The 22,677-nt window shown below is 32.7% G+C and overlaps 1 protein-coding gene and 1 non-coding gene across 2 annotated transcripts; both read right to left on the minus strand.

Moving 5' to 3' along the window:
- Positions 1 to 446: 446 nt before the first annotated feature.
- TRNAK-UUU (transfer RNA lysine (anticodon UUU)) lies at positions 447 to 519 on the minus strand. The gene has a single exon. It is a non-coding gene; the product is annotated as a tRNA-Lys (tRNA).
- Positions 520 to 1,823: 1,304 nt separating this feature from the next.
- On the minus strand, positions 1,824 to 22,505 carry Meltrin (meltrin). The gene is made up of 11 exons (XM_070635295.1): positions 22,196 to 22,505; positions 11,782 to 11,870; positions 10,668 to 10,850; positions 9,622 to 9,761; positions 9,430 to 9,535; positions 8,938 to 9,347; positions 8,572 to 8,879; positions 8,368 to 8,493; positions 7,602 to 8,291; positions 5,753 to 5,882; positions 1,824 to 4,390 (listed from the first exon to the last, which is right to left on the minus strand). The coding sequence occupies exons 1-11, from the start codon at positions 22,377 to 22,379 to the stop codon at positions 2,518 to 2,520; spliced, it is 4,239 nt and encodes a 1,412-aa protein (XP_070491396.1). The 5' UTR covers positions 22,380 to 22,505; the 3' UTR covers positions 1,824 to 2,517.
- Between the last annotated feature and the right edge of the window lie 172 nt (positions 22,506 to 22,677).

A 22,677-nucleotide genomic window follows, 5' to 3' on the forward strand; every position in this document is an offset into this window, starting at 1 on the left:
CTGGGGATGAATGGAATTGCTTAATTCACATTTTAAGCGGAGATTCGTGAATTTTCATTGACTTAGTCATAGTAAGCATATGCTTTGAGGGCAGAATTAAGCACAATTTGCATATAAATCACTGTAATTAAAATAGACTTGACACTTAAAAAATACAAAGCTAAAGTGATGAATTGAGCATAGTTTGAGTATCAAGAAGGTCAATCAGAGCAAGAGAAGCTTCAAATTGTAGCTGCACAGCTTAAAATAATTTGAATCTTAGTAACCTTTGCAAAAAATTCATAAAAAAAATTTGAAAACAATGAAAACCCTACAAATACAAGAGTTTTGAACCTATACCCAACATTCCCTACCTAACCACTAAGCCACCAAGTTATATCCATCCAAAAAAAAATTTTCCCCTAAAAATCACCAAAAAAAGAATAAAATTCAGCAAAAAAGGATAGCGCCCGAGCAGGGACTTGAACCCTGGACCGTTGGATTAAAAGTCCAACGCTCTACCAACTGAGCTACCCGGGCTTGATGACTAACTTGGCTAAATTTCATCCACAATCCCTGAGATCGATAACCTGTAATGCAATCCCAGTTCATTTATTTTTATCATTCCGCAGGCTCTGCATGTCGCTGAGAAAGTGATTTTACTGAGAATGTAAATGCTGTATTTTCTTTTCGTGCGTTCGGTGTGTTTCGGTAACAAATATGAACAATTTTAGTGCTGTAAGTTGTAAAAAATTTAAAAAGTCTATAAATAAAATCAATAAAAAGGCATAAAAAGTTAAATTGCATCAGCGATGAAATGACTTTTATTCGAAAAAAAATTATAAAATCACTTTTAATACATACTTTATTATTTTTTTTTGTCAATAATCTTTGGTTCTCTATATACAAAAAAACGTAACAACTATCAATCATCATATTGTTCTTCCCACCGGTATATTCTTAAATATATTTATAAAAAAAATCTACAGAATACACAAAAGCAGTGACTTTTTTCAGTTGCAGTCAATAAAAAGATTTTGGAAATAAAAGAACAATAATTTTAGATTTTTAAGTATATATCTTCACTTGAGTAAATCTTTAATGCACCAGCATGTGTAGAGAAAATGCTTAACAATAATGCACTTTGTCAACTTTGACAAATGAACTGGACAAATATTCTTAATAATTACTTAATTTATAGTCTATTTCGAAACAATTATTACAAATTTCTACAAAATATTGTTCAATAGTAGGCATTGAGTGTGAATATTTATGGATTTTGATAGTTTTGTCATTATGTATTTTTGGGGAATTATGTGGAAAATGAACTACATTTGGTCCATTTATGAAATTTTTGCGAATCTTATAAGAATAAGATAAGATGAATTGATTCTGTTGTGTTCCTGTCAAGATTGATAGAATTATTGACAGTTAGGGTGAAATTTTGAATTTTTGCATCTTTTATGAAGAAAAAATTCAAATTTTGATTTGCATCTTTTAACTGAAGCTCATAAATATTGAAAATCATGCAAAACATCTCAAATGATGCAAAAAATTTAAATTCAAAATGGCCGTAAAATTTTAATTTTCGCATCAGTTTGTAGAGAAATTTATCAAAAATCATTTATTGAAATTCAAAATGACCGTTAAAAATTCAAAATGATGAAATTTGCATCTTTTAACGAAAATTTTGAAATTTCAAATATAAAATGACCGTTAAAAAAATTAAATTGAATAAATTTTGCATCTTTTAACGGAAACTTCTAAAATTCAAATTAAATTTATGACCGTTAAAAAATTTAAATTGAATAAATTTTGCATCTTTTAACGGAAATTTCTAAAGTTTTAAATTTGAAATGACCGTTAAATTATATTTTAATTTCGCATCATTTTTTAGCTTCTTTATTTCAAATTTTTACCAAAGGTTGCTTGATTTTAAACACATTTTTAGTCAAAAATGCACAAAATAACATCCTTAAAAATCCATAAACATCCACAATTCTGCCCATCATAAGAAGTAGAGGAAAAAGAACTACTTGGTACATCCATCATAAACATACACATCTTTCAAGCTTTAACAATATTTTTATAATATTTCTTTTCTGTCTACACTTTATCGGAAGTTTCATGTTTCCCTTTTTTAAAGGCTTTTCTCTAAATTTTCATACATTCAAAATAATAAAATAAAAAAATTGTCAATCCTGTCGTAATTGAAGAAGACATAATTAGTATCAAAATTTAGAATTTTGATTAAAAACTCTTCATTTTTTATAAATAAGGCTTTATATCCCAACGGTTTTTAATTGCTATAGTCCAGAGTGAGGAATCGTCCATAAGAGGCACAAGAGATGCCACAGTGCCCTGTACCTCTGGGACGTATGCAATATCACAAATCATTTTAATCAAGGCAATCAACTCAGAACCTTCAAATTCCTGATCATGCCTTACATAACCTCAACATTCCTCATCACACGACCCCAGACATCCTCCAACTCTAGACCTTTTTTGAGCACACATTAATTAATCTATTCCTACTTTTCATTTTGGATTATTTGCACTTTCAAATTTTTGCTGTAAAGCTGCTACATTTGATTTCTTGCTTGCTGCTGAACTAAGCACTTTATTTGATGACGCTGAAGGTTGTGTCTTTATGATTCCATTGCTTAAGCTCGATGGAGTTTTTGCTGTGGTGGTTGATGATTTTATGCTACTCGTGACTGCCGGCTTACTAAGCGTTTTAGGTTTGGATGGATTTTTTGATAAACTAGATGCTGCTGCTGTAGTTCCTTTTGGACTTGGACTTCGTTTTCTAATACTCGTATTTATTGTTTTCTTGGGTAACGTGATTGATGGTGGAGTTGCTGTTTTCTTAAGAATTGGACGTTTACTGTCCTCAGTTATTGGTTTATTGGATGTCGGTGTCTTATATTCACTTTCTTGTGCTGTTTTCTTACTCAAATCACTTGCTGACTTTTTCATTTTTGTATCTACTTTAGGCTGTGTTGGACTTGTGACGGGATCTTGTGGACTTGTTATGCTTTTATCGGATGTTGGACCAGATGAACTTTTTGCTGATTTAAAGCTACTTAAGCTATTACTACTTGTAGTTGAAGGCATTTTATTTAATGATTGTGATGGTGGAATACGTGCAACAGGTGCTGTAATTGGTCGCATATATCCACTCGATGTTGTACTTGCATTTGATTCAGGTTGATATTCATCCTCAACAGGTGTCTTTACATTTGCATAAAGTGAATCATCTGGACTCTTCTTAAGTGTTGATGCTATATAAATGGCATCAAACTTCCGACTTTCAATCTCATTGACAATTTCTCCCAGCAGTCCCATACTCTCAATAGATCCCTGCTGTTTTGGTGGTGACATTGGTGACTCCTCAATTATTGCATAAATATTATCAGGAGATCCAGCATCTTGTGTCTCATCATAGACATTATTTGGCTTTTCAACGGTAGTCGTAGTCGCTAAAGCAGGTCTTGGAGGTGGCGGCAATGTCGGTCGATCCACAATACTTTTAGGTCGTGGATTTCTCATTGACCCGAATGACTGAATTGATGGTTTTTGGATAGGCGGCGATGGTGGATCACGCATTGACTGTGCACGACTCAGATTAGCTTTACGTTCAGCTGTTGACACATCGTCAGCGTCTTTTAAAGGAACTTGAGTGATGAGAATCGGTGAGGATATCTCAATGTCCTTAAGCTTGTCTTTATCGATCCTTTGCAGCTGTTTTTGGACTTTCTCAGGCTGCTTGTCCTTCTTTAAGAATGACTGTATCCTACTTAATGTTCCATCTTTTGGTTTCTTAACTTCAATATTACTTATTGGATTAACGAGAACTTCAGGCACAAGTGAATCATAACTTTGAACAGTTGATAGTGGCGGCGACGGTGCCGATCGAAGGCTATTTGATTGTTGCTTAACATTTAATGGTAATTCTTTTGCATTACTTGTCGATGTCTCAAGAACTGGATTTGAAATGAGTGGACGTGCTGTTGATCCTTTATTTAAAGGTGGCAGTGCAGGCGGTGCTGATGTTGAATTTAAGCTATTAAATTTATCGATTTGGATATTGACACCTTGATGTTTTGGTACAGGAGGTGGAGGTGCTTCTCTTGTCGGTACGATGTGTAAATCATCGTCATTGACTGATTTTGTTACAGGTTGAACATACGCAACTTTTGGGGAATTATTAGCATTTGTCTTATCAGGCAGCGGCTTCAATGTAAATCCTTTAAACTTTCCAAATAAAAAGTTATTTTCAACATCCGATGTCGGACGTAAAAGCGATGAATTTATATCTTCAGGAGAATTAGTTGAGGATGATGTGAATGTTGGAGTTTGCGGTGATCCAGAACCTTTCGCAATGTGATGTTTGATGTTCGGTTTTGGCCTAAAAAGTTTACAACAAAAAAAAGAGAAATTTAGTTCCAGTTCTTTTTGTAATGATATCATTGACATGAAAATGCATTTCATCATACCCATCACCAAAACATGTAAAAAAATAATCGTTACACCGACCTTAAATGTTATGACATAAATCAACAACTATAAAAAATTAAACTACATGCTACCAAAAAAATAAGAGTGTAAATTATAAAGTATTAAAGTGAACTAGTGATAGAAATGGATATTTTTGCTTAAAATGAATTTTTGAAATTTAACGGATTTTAGAATTTTGAAATTTAACGGATTTGAAAAATTTGAATTTCAAAAGTTAACAGATTTTTAGAATTTGAATTTTCCAAATTTAAGGGCTTTTTTACATTTGAATTTTCAAAGTTTACTTGATTTTTAGAATTTAAATTTAAAAATTTAATTTGAATTTTTTGAGAATTTGAATTTTCCAAATTTATCGGATTTTATTAAGAATTTGAGTTTCAAAGTTTACTAGATTTTTAGAATTTGAATTTCAAAGTTAACTAGATTTCAAAAATTTAAATTTTCAAATTTTAACGGACTTTAAAAATTTGAATTAACGGCCCCTAAAAATTCAAATTCAAAGCTCAACTGCTTTCCAAACAACAACAAAAAATGTCAAAGCCAGTCAAAGCTTTCCCTCAAAAAAACCCGATTGATTAAACTTGCTAATTAACAAATCCACAAGTCTGACTCACGTCTCATCAATAACCTGAACATTTACATGTACAATGTCCCAACAGTCTACAAAATTTCAAACTTGAAAGCTTAAACATTTCCGACCTCAAGTCAGTCACGTCAATGATGACTAATTTCATTGGAAAAATCTCGGAAAATTGAAACCAGATTTCACTGAGCTACTTGAGTATTTAGAGGATAGTCGCGAATTATGACTAATTCCTCAAGACAATCAAAATTCATTTTAGCAAAAATGCGTGAAACAGAATGTCATGGATGTAAATCATTCACACAGAGTTAATGAGTAAAGTAAATACAGAACCTTTATATCCCCAGAAGTAAGAATCAGAGAAAGAATCATGCAAATTAATGAAGAAAAGAAGTACACAAAAATAGAAAATAAAGAAGTTGTGCATATACATGGCAATTTATTATAAGTCTATAATTAACATAAAAAAAGTAAGTTCCAAAATAAATATCACACGTGCATTAACTGTCCCCAATATTATCTGCATTAAGTAAATTTGTGCTTTTCGACAACAATCCTGGATTTGTCGATGACAATAGCATGCCAATACTAATATTTTTCTTAGAAAGTCTATTACTTATCAAACTACTACTTGATACTTTTTTTCTTGGTATTGTATTCGATACGTACAAATTTGGGGATTTTCTTATAAACTGGAAGTTATTCTGACGCCAATAATAGATGAACAATGCGAATAGTGAGCAGCATGGTATAACTCCAATGAAGAAAATGTACATAAGCTTTGTAAAGAATCGTCCGCCTGTGAATAGAAAGAAACAATAACAATAATCAGCAATTTAAATTGTATTAAGGCATAAATAACAATCAGAAGGCATTGAAAAGTGTCTGTAAAATAGGAATTAAAAATAGAGGTAGATTTACTATCGCACTTAAGGTGTTGAGTATTATTTTAAAAGAGTGAGCAATTAAAAGAATATAGTCCGATTACGAACAATATTGGATGTCATTGGGGTCATTCATAAATGATGTGGATGGACAATTGGATTAATGGACATTTTAGTGCTTTGGATGTTGAATTTATTGCTGGATAATGTCTGAATGTACAGATTATGGATCTAATCGACCTTAATCTAGTTGCTCTAAATTAATCTGATTGCCCTAAAGACACATAGCCCTAAAGACAATAAATGTTGCCCCAGGTCGACATGAGCCTAGTTTGAGGTTAGATTCAATAAAATCAAGCCTCAAGTCAGACTCATGCGGGCCTGAAGCTACATTTTACGTCATTTCTTAGACTTGTGCCTTCCGGGTTGGCTATTACTTGTGAACGATCTTCTTCCGGTCTTCACATGTCTTAATGTTGTTCATACGCCAGCCAACTTGACAATAGACTTCAAACTAATTTGCTTCAATTTAGGAAATTGATTGAATTTTATGTCAATTGACAAGTTTAGTGTCTTTTCGGCAGCTGTACCTAACAATCATACTCTTTGCTTGTTATGGTATACTAGAGTATCCGGAGCGCCCGTGGCGCCCCATCTTCAGAATTTTCAGCTTCACGTTGCTTCACACGGCTTCACATAACTTCACATTACACCACCCATACCCCCTGATACCCCTCAATTTTCGGCTTCACATGGCTTCACATGGCTTCCGTTCTTGTATCAGCAAAGGAATTGGGTGTTTATAATATAGATAGTTCAAATTCACCAGAATAGCATAAATTGGTTAATTGATCAAAAATCCAGAACGAGATCGACTTGACTCTGATTTGGTGCTGGATTCGGTTTAAATTGGACACCAGGCCGGCAAGACTCTGGGAAGTTGCCAGATTTTGGATCGATTGACCGACTTATGCTATTCGGGACGTCCAAATTGTTGTACCAAGGTAAGGCATAACCTTGGTGATAAGCCACGAACGGAGTCGTTTGTGACAAGCGGTTCGTGGCATTTTCAAACAATTTCGACGACATTCAAGTATGTCACGACACACAGAATAGACAGCACTGTGCTAAATATACCATCCACTAAGCCCTCTTACGAACAACATTCAAGCATGTACAGACAAGGCTTATTATGAATCTTTTCAAACCTTTTATCCACACAGACCCAATTCAATTCCACTCAAAAATCATGAAATAATACGCTTTAAAAAATATCCAATCAATAAAGTCATTCGTAATAGAAATGAATGTATATTAAATGTCCATTTTGACCCCATGACTCTCTCGACCATTAAAGACAATGATGAAGTTTTCTTGAACTAATTTAAGTCAATTTTGCGAATTTAAATTTTGTGGACTTCCGTTTAAATAATCAAATTTTGGGTATTGAGTCATAAAAATTTGTGTATTGCAGCTTGTATGAATTATAAACAAGTCATTTAATCACGAACTTCAACCGGTTTGAGGAGATTATCATGGAATTTGGTTTTATAATCGCATGACTTTTACATGCCCAGCTATCACGCAACTGCATTTGAGTTTATAAATAACATAAGAATTAAGGTTATACTCACTATCAGGATCACTAGCTGGACCGCTGTCAATAGAACCACCAACTCCCGGTCCATCACAAAATGGCGGTTCATATCCATCATTACAATGACAATGTCCTTTAGAATTACATATTCCATTTCCATTACAATTTGGACATTCGAGGACACGACCGTCTGACCTGAGACTGTCAATTGAAAGGCACTTTTGACTTACACACATTTTATTGTCACCGCATTTTGCGCCATCGGGTGTCAAGCCAGGATCAACAAACTGTAATCCGAGATCAATTACGACAGTACGACACGGCACAATACTCCCACGATAATTTATAAACGAATGTGATAAAACAGCTACAGATTCCATACCGAATTCCAAACGTTCATTTAAATGACGACATTGTAACATCCCACATTTTGCATCTTGTGGCTGACATGATTGATATTCTTTTTTAAACTTATCATATCCACAATTTCCGTGTCTACTGCCATTAATATTCTTTTCATAACATTGCTCGGATGATGCACCAGACGGACCCCATAAGATTTTACATTGATCCGTATGCGACCGGCATGAACCTTGATAACAATAAGACTCGCCGTCATTACATTCTTCCGTATCGCGTTTAAAGACATCATTTGGACAATATTCAGATTCGCCATTACAATATTCCGGTAGGTCACATTCGCCTGATGTTTCGCGACAAAGTCCACCTATGCATGAATAGATTTATATGGTCACGTAAATATTTGATTCATCCATAATAAAATAAATAGCAATAAGGCTTACCCGCAGTTCGTGGTGAACATGTAGTCAAGTCGCAACAACTTCCGGTGGCACATGTTGCATTTGGATACAATTTACATGTATACGGATTACAGCAAGAATTATTGCAGTACTGTGGCAATCCACAATCTATAAATATGTGAGAAAGTTTCATGCATTAATAAACAGTCAGTCATGCTTGAATTATTAGAAGTCCATCAAACTTACCACATTGCTCGTCAGCTTCCACAAAACCATTTCCACAAATTGGAGAATCAAATAGCTTTGCTGGTTTATTCTTAAGGCAATAGTTCATGCCATGATGAAAGGCAAGATTCAATTGATCAATTGAGCATGATGACCAATGTGTTGGTGCGACAGACGATGATGACGAGGACATAATGCATCGCTCATCAGGACATTTACATTCATCTGTGTCATGTTCCATACCAAAATTATGTCCCATTTCGTGTGCTATTGTTGTAGCGACAATGGCTATAACTTTACTGTGATCCATAGAGACACCACCCGAGAATCTACATAGAATTGGATATATTATGCGGTTATGGATAAATGGACAATGGAATAACTTACTCATATGTACAAATCGGTCCCTTTAATGCTTTCCCAACGACACCGCCTTCAAATATTTCACCCGTCAATAGCTGTGCATTGTCATTCGGATGATCACGAATGAGAATTTCTTTACGATAATTTAGAAAATTTCTGAGTGTCTTATCGCCATCACTCGATAGCGATGCTTGATTCTTATCCGTCCATATAACAACACCCAATAAAGCAATAAATATATTCAATGGAACATATAATGCATTGATGATGTTTGCTATGTCTTTACAATGCTGATGAACTTTTGTTATATCACTGTCTAATGATGTAAATACTTTATTGTCGACGACGAGCACCAGTTCAACGTAATTTGAACGTCTATTAGCATTATAGGGACCGCGAATTATGTTATTACTAGTTCCAGCTGCCCGCTTGTACTGATTTATTGGAAAGACGGAAGTAAAATAAAGGAATGAATTACATTGAGCATCATTAGATCCACAAAATTGCTCTACTTACTCGCATTATTCGATTGAATTCCGTCATGTGACTTAACTCAATATCGTGCGTACTATTAATGCCACCATCGTATCCACACTTGTGCTCATGCTTTAAATCAGTATGTCTAAACAAATATATATAAAATGATCAGGGTTAATGATACAGAATGGCATGTCTAGATATATTTATTTTAAAGAGCTCTTGCCGTACCGTATGAGAAAATGTTTACGATCTGGTCCATTCGGCTCATTTTCAATATAGTAAGTATCTCTACCGTCGAAAACGACACCTCGAATTCCATTGCATGTCGATAAAGCGACAGATGAGTCTGGCTTGTGACGTATTTTGCCCTAAATTATCAATGACAAAAAGAAAAATCGTTAAAAAATGCAGCATTAAAGGAATGTTTACAGTACAATTATGTCAAGAACTTCAAACGCGCATATTTTGAGTGAAATATTCAGCTAGTAAGCGTTTACGTTATGGTAATCAATCAAATGTCATACTAAAGTCTTGAATTTTAATTGATCATAGCTTGCTGATACATAAATGTGCTAATTGTGTTGATTACTTGAGTCTTTAGAGACTGTAGATCAGTCGTAGGCAGCTTGTGTGCTGCGACACACCTTGGTGGTAAGTTTTGACTGGAACCCACATGGCATTTGGTTCATGACATTCCAAGAGCTTCTGGCGCAGACACAGGTTGCTCACCACTGTTCTATCTATTGCAAGGTATACTAATACAATGTATCTAGCCACAATATATGTGTCGCGAATACACAAACTGAGTTGGTGTGGCTAAAAACACCGAAAAACCACTCGAATCCGAGTAGACTATCCTTGAGATCGAACCCGGGTTACTAGGGTCGGGAGGCCAACACTCTAACCACTAGGGCATTGCTGCCTTTTCTCTGTCTTCTGTGAAAATGAGCTTTGAATAGAGAAGTAAGGTTTAAGGAAGGTGCTATGTGGCATGCTCTTTTAGAACCCTTAGTAGCTCAGTAGATAAGAGCAATTGAAATATGATCCAGAGAATGTGAGTTCTAGTCTCACTCGGGCTATGTTATGACAAAGTGTACTTTCTACTCTAGAACGTTACAAATTGTAAAGTTCTAAACAATCTATTCATGACTCCCAATTACTCAAACCTTAAAGTCACTGAATATTTCCCTCAAAAAACCGCATATTATAATACATTATACTGCATAAATCACATATTATGAACATCATAATAAAAGTATCATCATTATACATACTTGGTAATTACACAGATCGATATCAGTCTTTGTAAAATTTTTTATCGTCTTATCACCATTCGGTTGTTGATAGCTAATAAAATGCTCTATTGGTATTAAATTATCGTTCAAATGTAAATCTAATATCACATCTTTGTTATTGTGTTCATATATGAGATGAATGTGGGTGGCATGAGTACCGTCCTATATGAATTGGAAAAAATAGAAACAATTGACATTATGATTAATATTATTATTATTGGTGTTCTTTGAAGTACTTTAAGTAGTAACTTGATGAATGTAGATGAAGAAGTAAAGCCATGAAGTGAAGCTATTCATCATAATAAAATAAAATTTATTATATTCATATAATTTTCGTGATTTATGTTATACTTGCTGGTCTGTCCGTATGTTCTATAGATTGTTAATGCTTGATATGATGTTTGTATTCTAATCAGACGTCACAATATTGTATTTCTTGTCTTTTTTTGATGTCATATGTTTGTGTAATGCATTTACTATGTTGTAATGTATTCTATTGTATTACAATGTCTTTTATGACATCAATGGAAATAGATTTGTTATGTTTACTGTTTGAATTCCTGAACTAGATTGAATTTAATTGAAACTTTTGATTTAATTTAGAATTTTTGCTTCTGTTTATGAGTTTTGCATCTTTTAATTTTTGCATCACTTCACTTTTGCATCATTTAAATTTGAATTGAAAAAATACGTTAAAAATACTTTCTATCATTTTAAGGCGAGAATGAATGCTAGTAAGAATGGAACTCTATATTTAGTCATCCTTCCATTTTCGACAGCAACAATAAAGTTGGGAAAATTGATTCTAATAAGTCCAAAGTCAATGAACTTCAACGAAATGACGTCCTTGATTAACGGTTTATTGTACATTAACCCAAACATGAGTGCGTACATTTAAACAATAATATACATATACATACGGGAAAATAAGTTCACATGAGTGAATGCGGCACGGTCGCAAAAAGTAAGCGTTGATGGTTATTTTCATAAATAAATAAATAACTTCATATTCATGACACGAAACTTTTACTTCTTTTTCCACTTCTTTTGTTCTTGTAATTAATAAAAAATATATGTGAGAAAGATTTTTCACCTCTTCTAGTGTTCCTGCTATAGCTCGCTTATGTCTTGCATGTAATATTTTCGGTTCTATTACACTGTGCTTATTAAAGTCTGTTGAATCTGTAAAAAGAAATTAAAAAATTATTATGGTGCAATTGAAGTCTCATTATCATCATAATGCATTAGCATGCATGCTTGATATTTTATGTATGAATTGTTTTCTCATGATTTTAAATGAGATGAGTGAAATTTTTGTTGATTGATGTGGTAATTAGGGAGGAATAGAACGCATTCTACAAGTTTTAGATGATCAAAGTAGGCTTTGAAAAAAATTTGGCGGGAAGATGAATCAGTAACTTGGATTACTAATAATCCAGGGATTTCCCAGCAGAATAACCCAAAAATAACTCAATTCTAACTAATGTCACATCCAGTCACTCAAACTAAGCCACACCAGACACTTCCCTCCAAAAAATACGCACTTAATTTCATTTTTATGTCTCTCAATGATCGCATTGTCGTAAAAAAGAATTAAAATGTGTATTTAAATTAAAGTCAAGTTGTCTGCATCCGCACTCAAAAATTCATTTATCATTTCTCTCTGTTCCTATTCTATATATTTTTGTGGTGTGGTTTTCTTTTGAATTCCATAGAAGATATACGGCATTGGTTCTTTTTGTCACATAAATGACGTAATCATCGACTTCAATCACATGGGACATAAAGTGTTTTGAAAACAACTTGATGACGAATTCCTTTTTTAAAGAACTGAAGAAAAATTTGAAATTTTAATTTTTTTTTTCGTCTCGTGTGGAATTTTTTCATTTTTAGAAGATGAGTAGTTGTGGTTGGGATGTTGTGATTTGTTAGTGTAGCAACATATGGAACGCATTTATGAAATATTCATAAGAATCTTAAGAATCGAGAAATAAGATCAAATTGTAATGAAATTTCAAAGTTTACTTTGATTTTCAAATCAATTTTGCATCTTTAGACGCAAATCAATTTGCATCATTCAAATTCATGAGTCAAGTCTTTTTCCAGGAAAATTCAGATTGCTTTGATCAATTTAAATGAGTAATTCTATCAAAATTCATTAATTAATTCAATTGCATTCATCAGAATAAGCACGACTGATCAAATTCATTGTCTAAACAGTCATAAATACAAAAACAACATCAAATATCCAAAATTATAAAGAATATCAACAATATCATGTAAATTAGTTTAACAAATGCGAAACTCAAACAGCTTAAGGCAAGTTTGAGGACAAAATGAGTCAATAAACAGTTTAACAGAATCAACAAATGAAACCTTTAAAATATCATTTGAAGGAGAGAAGAGAATGTTTAAATATAAACACTTCATTAGGCGCGAAAAGACATTGGGGGCCTACGAGTCTCGAATGTATTCTCAATTGCTTCTATTTTAACTCATGACATTTCTTAAACACAATACATATGGATGGAATTAATACTTTTTTCATTCTCAATTTTTAATTTAAATCCATAAAAACTTCTTGGATTTTTATTTCTTATTTTCTTAATGGGATGAATCATAAATGACGTCACAATTTTAGACTAGACTCTTATCGACCTCTGTTTCACAAGGCATATGGGGTTGGAATGGTCGATAATGCAGCCCCAAGCAAGCGTGACTCTGGTTCCTGTCCCCAGACTAGAGTCAAGTAGGCCTTGACTTGGATATTCCAACATTTCTACTCCATGTGCTTTCCGGGTAATGCAAAACCAAATTTTAAAGGTATTTAGCACAGCTCATCTCCCAAGACAATATAGACAAGATAGGCAGGATAGACGTCACTTCAGAACAGTCCCAACTCCTCCCTCCCTTAGTTCTTATTGCATTAAATATTTCAAAGCGATTATTGTCGACGATAATAAATAAGTAGAATGTTGATGGATGAGAATATTATGCATATGCTCTAAGAGATATAATCCACATGCAAGTCAAGAACTATCTTGAGATGAGGAATTAAATTTCACAGCTCTAATAATGAACATTTCCTTCCGTATTGTAGCATATATGCATGATATGACACATAAACATCACATTACACTTCCTATGAATGTATTTATGTGAAAGATTTTACACAACAACAACATAACATAACAAACATATCGTTGTAGCAAGGCATAGCAAGGCATAAGTGTTTGATCATAATTGTTATGATACACATTTTTCGGAAATGATTCCGACCCATCTTGTGCTGTTTGTTTACATAATGATAATTTACTGCTGCACTTACAAAACTTTTAAATAATTCATTCATCCACGCGATCTTATCAGTCATTCAGTCATCCTTATCGCAAACATAATAATGTGCATTTTGCAGTCAGTCAGTAACTGTGCATTTTTATTCCTTATCATTTTTATGATGAAAAAAAAAGTTTTAGAATATGGAAGTGAAGTAAGCAAATATGAGGATTTCCTTGATCTTTGTCTGCATTGCATCTGCCGATATTACGACAGAAATTCAGTATTTGCAATCAGGCGGCGACATTTGAAGAGTTTATTAAGATATGTCTGGATAATTTAATAACAAGATCAGAGGTGGATTTATTTGTGAGAATTTGGAATTAGTCGTGCTTAGGAAGTCATCAATTTTGATAGTCAGTTGAGTCATTCTAAGAGATATCATAGCAATCTGATTAAATTATTGTAAATTTGATTGGAATTTAACACAAATTCTCAAAATGAGGTGAGATTCCTGCAACATTGTAACTAAGGTGCTTGGCTTACGTCAACTAACCGTTATACTCTGAATTCTCATTTACCGTCATCTTTATCCTCAAGATATGATCTCTTTATATATCTTCATCACTTCAGGTAGTCCATATACATCGACTAAATGAACCTATTTCTAGTAATACAATTAAAAATTTCAACAGAATAGCCTGGATCCTTAAACACAGCATGAATTCTTAGTAACCGAAAGGAACAATAAAATGTATCCAACATTCATACTTAAAATGTAAATATAGAGCAATAAAGTGTTTCTGTTGATGAGATGAAGCACCAATGGTTATTTACAAATATCTAAGTGTGCTTTGGTGTGATGAAACAACTTCCTTAAGGATTAAAGTAAGGATAATGTTTATTGTTTGAAGTTAGAAAACAGACTAAATTGTTTACATGAAGGGGTCAACAACTATGGAAGGGGAAAATCAACTAATTGTAGTTGCAGATATAATTTGAATATTAAATGACAGTTGACATATTTTCAACAGTTGTGGTTAACGAAAACAAAAGTCAAAGGATCTACAATGAATAAACTGCAGTTCCTTAACCTCATCACAACGCAGGGGACTTTCCTCACTGTTTTGGAACCAAATTAAATTGAAAAACCCACAATTAAGCTTCACTTTAGTTTTCACCTGCAGTTAAACGTCAAACTTAATGGCTCGACTGACATTAACATTTTTGAAAGTTGACACTCCTTGAATTATAAGCATAGCTCTACATTTACACTAATATATTCAACATAAATAAACAGCAGTGCCTAAAAACACATAATAAATCTCAAAAACTGAAGATTCGCACCCAAAACATATTCTCAGAATAGAACCAAAAAACAGTTTTTAAGGCAAGACTTTGGTCAAATTACATTCACATATTGGTCATTAAACCACCACACTTCGCACATGTAGTTTGATACTTAGGCATATGTATGAGGCATACACAAATTCCATACGTACAACATGTGACTTGCAATAAAAATATAAAAAATTTGAGCCATAAAAAAGTTTTCACTTCTAATTCCCGATCGGACCTAGTCTTTGATGGCAGTCGGATGGTGGCCACATGGTGGCCTAGTGGCAATTTTGGCGGGAAACATGAAAGTAGCTCCTTGTCTATTATTAAGGGTTCCCTAAGATGAGACCGACTTGGTATTGGTAATTGGCAGACGGAAGCCAGCTTTAGACGCAATTTGAGGGAAGAAATGGTAAGTAAGCCTAGACCGAGACTTCCCGGATCGACAATTGATCAAGATTGAGACTTCGGAAAACCCTAGCAGGCCATGACTAACATGTGCCGATCGGGAATCTCTTTTTAGCTCGTCATCTAGTCATTGTCTTAATTGACTTTATTATAAACTTATTCAGCATTGAATAATTAACTGCAAAAAGAGAAATAGACATTCATATTAAATTTGTCGCACGGAATCTTCAACGGAAATGATTTTAAAAAGCGCTAAACTGATTCACACATGAATACAAAATGAATTTAATATAATTTTTTATTATGTATGATAAGTTATTGACATAGTAAGCCTCAATATTATTTTAATGGCAAAGGAATTAATGCTTATATTCCGGACAGTCAATGGCATATGTTTTGGCTCAGTTAAATTATTATGTGCATTTAATTCAATTCGACACTAAGATACAGCATAGAATTTTAAAATATATCAAGTGATACCCTTTAAATAAGTCAGTGACGACAAGACAATAATAATTAATTGTGTCCAAAATGACACGCATTTTAATTAAAATGGATTGATTGGTTGCTGTTGCTGTTGACAATACATTTAGTGATTTCGTCTCCATTCCGCAGCCTCTTCTTATATTTTTTCATGACTATTTGCATAATTCAGTGACAAAATCGTATATGGGAAGTCGATAGCTCATGATATCACTCGTATCACCCACGAGATGTACAACTTTGTTGCTATTTCTGATACTGACAACTCTATTAAAAAGTTGAGCATCATCTTTTGGTTGCGGACCTCCTGTTGACTTGAGAATTTCTCAAATTCTTGTAATTTACGAGATTTTGTGATTGAAAAACTCTAAATTTGGAGAATCTATACTGTATTATATTTATTTGATGACTTGGTGGCTATACTGTCCGGAATAATTAATTCTGCATATTTAGTAATACATTTTATGTCAACTTTTGATGATTAATGATCAATAATACAATTTATTAGTCATTGGCTGAAGTAGTTTTGGGAATAGAAACTTATTGATCTCGAGTAGCACATTGTGGTTTGCTATGGCATCGCGGGAAGGAAATACGGTGTGGGATAGTGGGTGTAGAGATGATACAAAGGTGCTCTGAGGGACCGGAACCTGGAATTCTTGAGGAAACCCATCAAAAACTTTGGAAAAGCTTACTTTGATTAAAACTCCAACAATCCAAAGTAAATAACTAAAACTATTCGAATATCAAACTATCGGTTACCTTCACTTATAGAATACATCGAGCCATTAAGCACCTCTAAATCCCAACTAAGCCATATAACCATCACTTAATAATTTTCCCACAAATTATTACTATTTGTTTTCAAAATAATCATCCATAATTACTCCAGCCTTAAGCTAATATTCGCCAAACAAAGTCAAGTGTAAATTAGACCTAATCTAAACAAACTGCCGGAAGACAAAGTCTATAATTTTCATAAAATATTAAGAATCCGAAATTCTTCATCAAATCTTGTAAATAGAATAAATTAAATGATTCCGGAATGATCTCGTTTGAAGTGTCAACTTCTGTTAAGCGTGTCTTAATTCCTAAACTGTATGTCAATCTTCCTCTTGTAATCCCTTGATAGCTAATCTTCGTAAAAACTTCAATCTGTATTTGAAGAATTAATTTTTCTTTGTTTATCGCTCTCAGCTTGATTGTATCATTCTCAATGAGATGAAAAGAATGTCTTGTTGATAATTTACACAGAGAAAAAAGCTGAAATCTTCTTTGTCTTACCCACATGAGTTTTGAATTCCTCGTATGATGATTATTCTTCGTAATAATTAAGTTTTGTAAACATACGGCACATGTGTGTATTTTTGTGCCACACAGGAAAGACTTTATAGATGTATATTGTCACATCCATTCAATCCACACTTATCAAAAAAGTATTAATACAAACGTGACTTGATGATATTTATCAAGAATTAATCGAAAATAATTTTTTTCACAAATATTTTATCAAAGCTTGCTTGATTGAATGTCTTTATCCCTATATTTTTTGCTATTCAAAGACCATCGTTTTGGTGACTAACTTATAGATTCTTTTGTGCTGTTAACAAATTTCCCTCACGTCCAACATAACTAATGTTGAGATGCTTACAATGTCGACTTTATAGACTTTATGTTTATTTTTTTTTTTGTGAATGTAGTTATTTTTTCAAAGGCACGTAATCAGTTGTGACTTGTTTTTGCATGGGTCAATTTCATAGAGGAAAGGGAATATTAAGTACAAAACACAAAAGTTGTGCTGATAACATAATTAATTTGTATAAATCACAAATTAACCTCATTTTTGACCTCTTTATCACCTTATTTGTGAAAATTACTTGCTGTTTATTTTCATTTTGGGTGGAGTTTGTTATAAATCACTGTAATTGAGTAGATAACTAGCTTAATTGAGAGAAAATTGATTTAATTTTACACAAACTAATTTTCGCGCCAAAAAAACTGTTCATAAAAAAATTGAGTTCATTTCCTTTCGGTTCATTTGAATTAAAGCCGTTAAAAAACTTTATCAGTGAATATTTTTAGTCAATCGACTGCCCAAGCATGTACATAGCCTATATAAAAATTACACGCACAATTAATAATCAACTTTTACTCTGATTAAGTCTTTACGATGAAAATATTTGCGTGATTTGTTGTTGTTTTCACAAAATTTTACTCCATAATAATAAAACCGAATGAAATATGAGATGCGTGAGTCTCTTTACTGTCTTATCGCGTGCTGTCATTTGTTTAGGAGAAGCCTCAAACAGCCGTTAATTATCTCACATAAACTCAAATTAGATCATTTGTACATGCAAAGTTGAAATGAAGAAACATCACTTATTTTCGCAACTTCCCGTTGCCTTGAACTTTCTCAAATAAGTTTACTGTTTTTGTATTATTAATTGCTGACGATTTAATTTTTATATAGTCATTCATATTGTATTTTTTATAGCAGAAATAAAAATACAAACTTTTCTATTTGTTTTGTAAATAAAGTGGAATAGTAAGCTAGCATTAATATTAATTACTACAAGCAGATGAAGTGCATTTATCGTTTGAATCATCATTCTTTATTCTGTGGGAATTTATTGCGATATAAAAAATTTTAACGGTTTTTTGTGATTCAAATTTTAACGGCTTTTTTAGATTCAAATTTTTAACGGCTTTTTGAGATTCAAAATTGAACTTGAATTGAAATCAAAGTTTAACGGCTTTTAGAAATTCAAATTTAATCGACCTGAATAAATTCAAATTTTAACGGCTTTTTAAGATTCAAATGCTTCAAACTTGTTTCGCTAAATTTTCCACATTTTCCACCATAATCATTACCCAATTGTTTGCCTTCAAGCCATCAAATCAGCCACTAGACACTCATGAAACATCCATAAACCTCACATAGACATAATGCCTATAAAAGGGCATTGAATATTGCATAAATTGCATCGCGAATTATGTTTCAATGACTCAAAATAGCTAATGTAGCAACAACTAAGTATCACGTGGTGTTGTTGATGTTTTAGAAATTAATTCGGTAAAGCAAATACGCATGAAATCACATTTAGCTGACCTGAATTGCATCTTTAATTCCATTGCCCTCTTAATTGCAATTTTGCGAAGTGAAAATCTCGAATTCGTTATACTCGAAAAAAGTGAGGCATTTATAGTAGGTGAGGTTTTATTTTTAGGTATATTCGTAAAAAGAATTTTAAAGCAGTAAATATAAATTTTTTTTGTGTGAAAACGAATCAAAACTCGACATACTATAGCCGTGCTTAAGTTGTCTAATTTGAAAATTCTTTGTGAAAACACTTTTCGACTTCGCTATGGTCAGTATTGTCGATTGAAGTATTAGAGATGCATGTTAAAATTGTGTTCTAAGCGCTTTTCAATATTTCATAGAATAATGCTTGAAAAATCAAATTTGAAAATTTAACGGTTTTTTGAAATTTGAATTCAGTTGAAGTTCAAAAACTAAACTGAACCAAATTGAACTTTTGAATTTATGAACGAACTTTCTATTCAGTAATCATTTCATTTCAGATCATAATCATCAAATCCGACAAAATAGCAATTAATTAGCCAAAACGACAGCTTAATGAGCTCATAAACCTTCCAAATAAAGCTACAGACGTGTGAGGAAAGCAAAAATTTATGTTTGGCAATAAAAATTCGCCGGCCAAAACAGATTTTCACGACCAACTTGAAAGATTTTTCATGTTTTTTTTTCTAATTTTTCAAAGATTGCTCTTTAGAGGAATATAAAGTCACACACATTAACGCCATCAGCGTGGGTAAGAAGCAGCGAAAACTCTCATTCACACTTTAAACTTTAGAAAACAATATATGAATAAGTGCCGTTTAGATACAGAAATGGTTATGACAGCTAATTGATGAGTCTTCCTTCTTATTTAAACTGCAGAAATATAAAAATTTATTATTTATGACTTTCTTTAGATTCAATTCCAATTCGATATATAAATTACATGCACAAGAAATAGAGAATAGAAGAGAATGTATGTCAGTCGGAATCTCGTTGAACAGTCGATGATGTCTCTTTCCTCATCTTACAGCAAATGCTTTTCATCGGTTAGATGCAATTTCCGATATGCTTAAAACCTAATAAAATTAGCACAATGCGGTTGAATTGAAAGTGATGGGAAATTGATTTTTCGTACTCATGTTTCCATAGTTATCACAATTAGATATATATGAGAATCAAGACAACCAAGACAGGTGTAAATGTTTTGTGTGACTTGCTAAATCGACATGATAAATGTATTCAAGGTTAGTTGAACTTTATATTGTTGATAATTGAATATATTCGTAGAATACTAAAATATGGCGAAATTCTTTTTGCATTTCAGGTTTTAAGAGGGTCTGACTGATGTACACATGTTAATTTACTGTCTGGAACGGTTCTAGATGTTTAATATTTGATTATAGTGGTAAATTGCAACAAGGGAAACAAAAGATCCAGTGAGAATTATTAATTGCAATTTCTACTTTTACTCCACACCTTTCCTGAATTGCCTTTTTTGGATGATTTACTACAAACTGTTTGTTGTGTTTACATCCAGTTAGAAATTACTATATTCAAGTTTAAATGGATTCAAAGACATCCATCTTGAAGGTTATTGTAAACAAGAATGATCCATGAAGCTTAGTACCGGTTAATCATGAGAAGGTCTATCCTCCCATAAAGCCCAAGCGTAATATTAACATTATAAATACTTGTGAACATGCGAATCAAGAGTCTAAGCAGCACGATCAAAAGTTGCCAAAGATATCAAAATTCATAAGACATAATAATCCACACAGAAGCCAAAAATACCATGATTACTGATTTGATCATCCAGTCAATGAGACAAAATAAGCTCACGTATACTGCCGTGCTTCACAAAGTCGTCATTGAAAATGCACATAAATTCAGGTATTAAATAAATTTCATAAATAGAATAATGGATTTAATAACGAGATATTTTAAGCTAAAGCTGTATTACAAACAATATTTAAGTGTGCGGGAAGCAGTAACACCTCATTTTCTACATCCAAATCCATAAAATATTATCAATATTATAATTTGATATGTAAATAATATAAAAAGTAGCTAATGCACTAGCCAGACAAATTGAAATTTAATTTAGTTATGCTAATTAATAAATAATAAATTCCAGATCAGACATGAGAACTGCCAACAATGATTAAAAAGTGTTCAGCTACTGATCACATTGTAATAACAACATGAATAAGAAGTGCACTTTGTGTCTATAGCATTCAACAGAGCGTTAAGTTCTTGGAACAAAGGTGAGTCATTCGCCGACCGACGACGATGAAGAGCGGAATAATAAGAGGAAGTAAATGAATGGAAGAGAAGTTGACCAACGTTCATCAAAGTTCATGAGAAATCAACCGTTTTTCTCGTCAGTAATAGCTTAGTCACTGATTTGATTCATGCATATGAGCCTGCTTTATGGGTTTTTGGAGCATCTATGTGATGCTTTTAATTATTCGACGCATCGACTGAACAAAAAAAAAGTGAAAAGAAGAAAACAATTGAGGCTAAAGTGTCATGATTCATATCAATTTTTATGGATCCCGCAATATATTTAACCCGAAAAATATTCACATTCAGCTGTGGCAGCGTCTCTCAGTTTTTTTTAGAGAAATTAATATATTTATTTTTATGTATTTTATTTCCAGTTACATATGAATCCCCATTTCTGTGTGTTTCTTTTGCTCAATAGTTCGTTCGTACATATCACATGTATGTACGATGAGAGGAGTAAAACAAAAAATAAAAGATATATACAACACAAAAAAAAAAATTGAGAGCATAGCAATGCACAAGAAAATAAGAAGTTTAACAAATATGAATATTATTTGATATTTTTTCACTCCCGTATCATCAACAATAAAGAAAATTCATACACCAGCTGGTTATGCAAATATCTTTAACTCACCAAGATGATGTTCAAGGGCGTCAACAGAATTGAATGGAAATCCTTTATTTAATATTGTAAAAGCACAAATTATTAGCAATAATGATTCATAGAATTTTCTAATCGATTTTTCACATTTTCTATTATTTTGATACAATATTGGCCCTAGCATATCTTTTTTATTGGCCATAATAACATTGCTCATAGCACTAACACGATTAATTCATTACAATTTTTAATTTATTCTTCACTTTTTTTTTAATTCTTTTAAAAACCTTTTTTTTTGTATTATTTTTTAAAGAAACACGAACTATAGAAAAACAGTTGTTAACTCGGTTAGATTTTATGACAAACTGAGAGATATTGAGTGTTGAACTGAGAGAGAAATAAGGTTTGGTTCAAAAATTGCGGGTTGCTGAATGTAGATGGAATGATGAATGATGGAAATTGAACTTTAAATTGTTGCTGTTTATTCAGTTCAGATAATTGCTCATATATTGATT

The sequence above is a fragment of the Chironomus tepperi genome, unplaced genomic scaffold (assembly GCF_022539635.2).
Source record: "Chironomus tepperi strain 1889 unplaced genomic scaffold, CSIRO-AGI_Ctep_v1 contig_88, whole genome shotgun sequence".
In the NCBI taxonomy this organism is placed as follows: Eukaryota; Metazoa; Arthropoda; class Insecta; order Diptera; family Chironomidae; genus Chironomus; species Chironomus tepperi.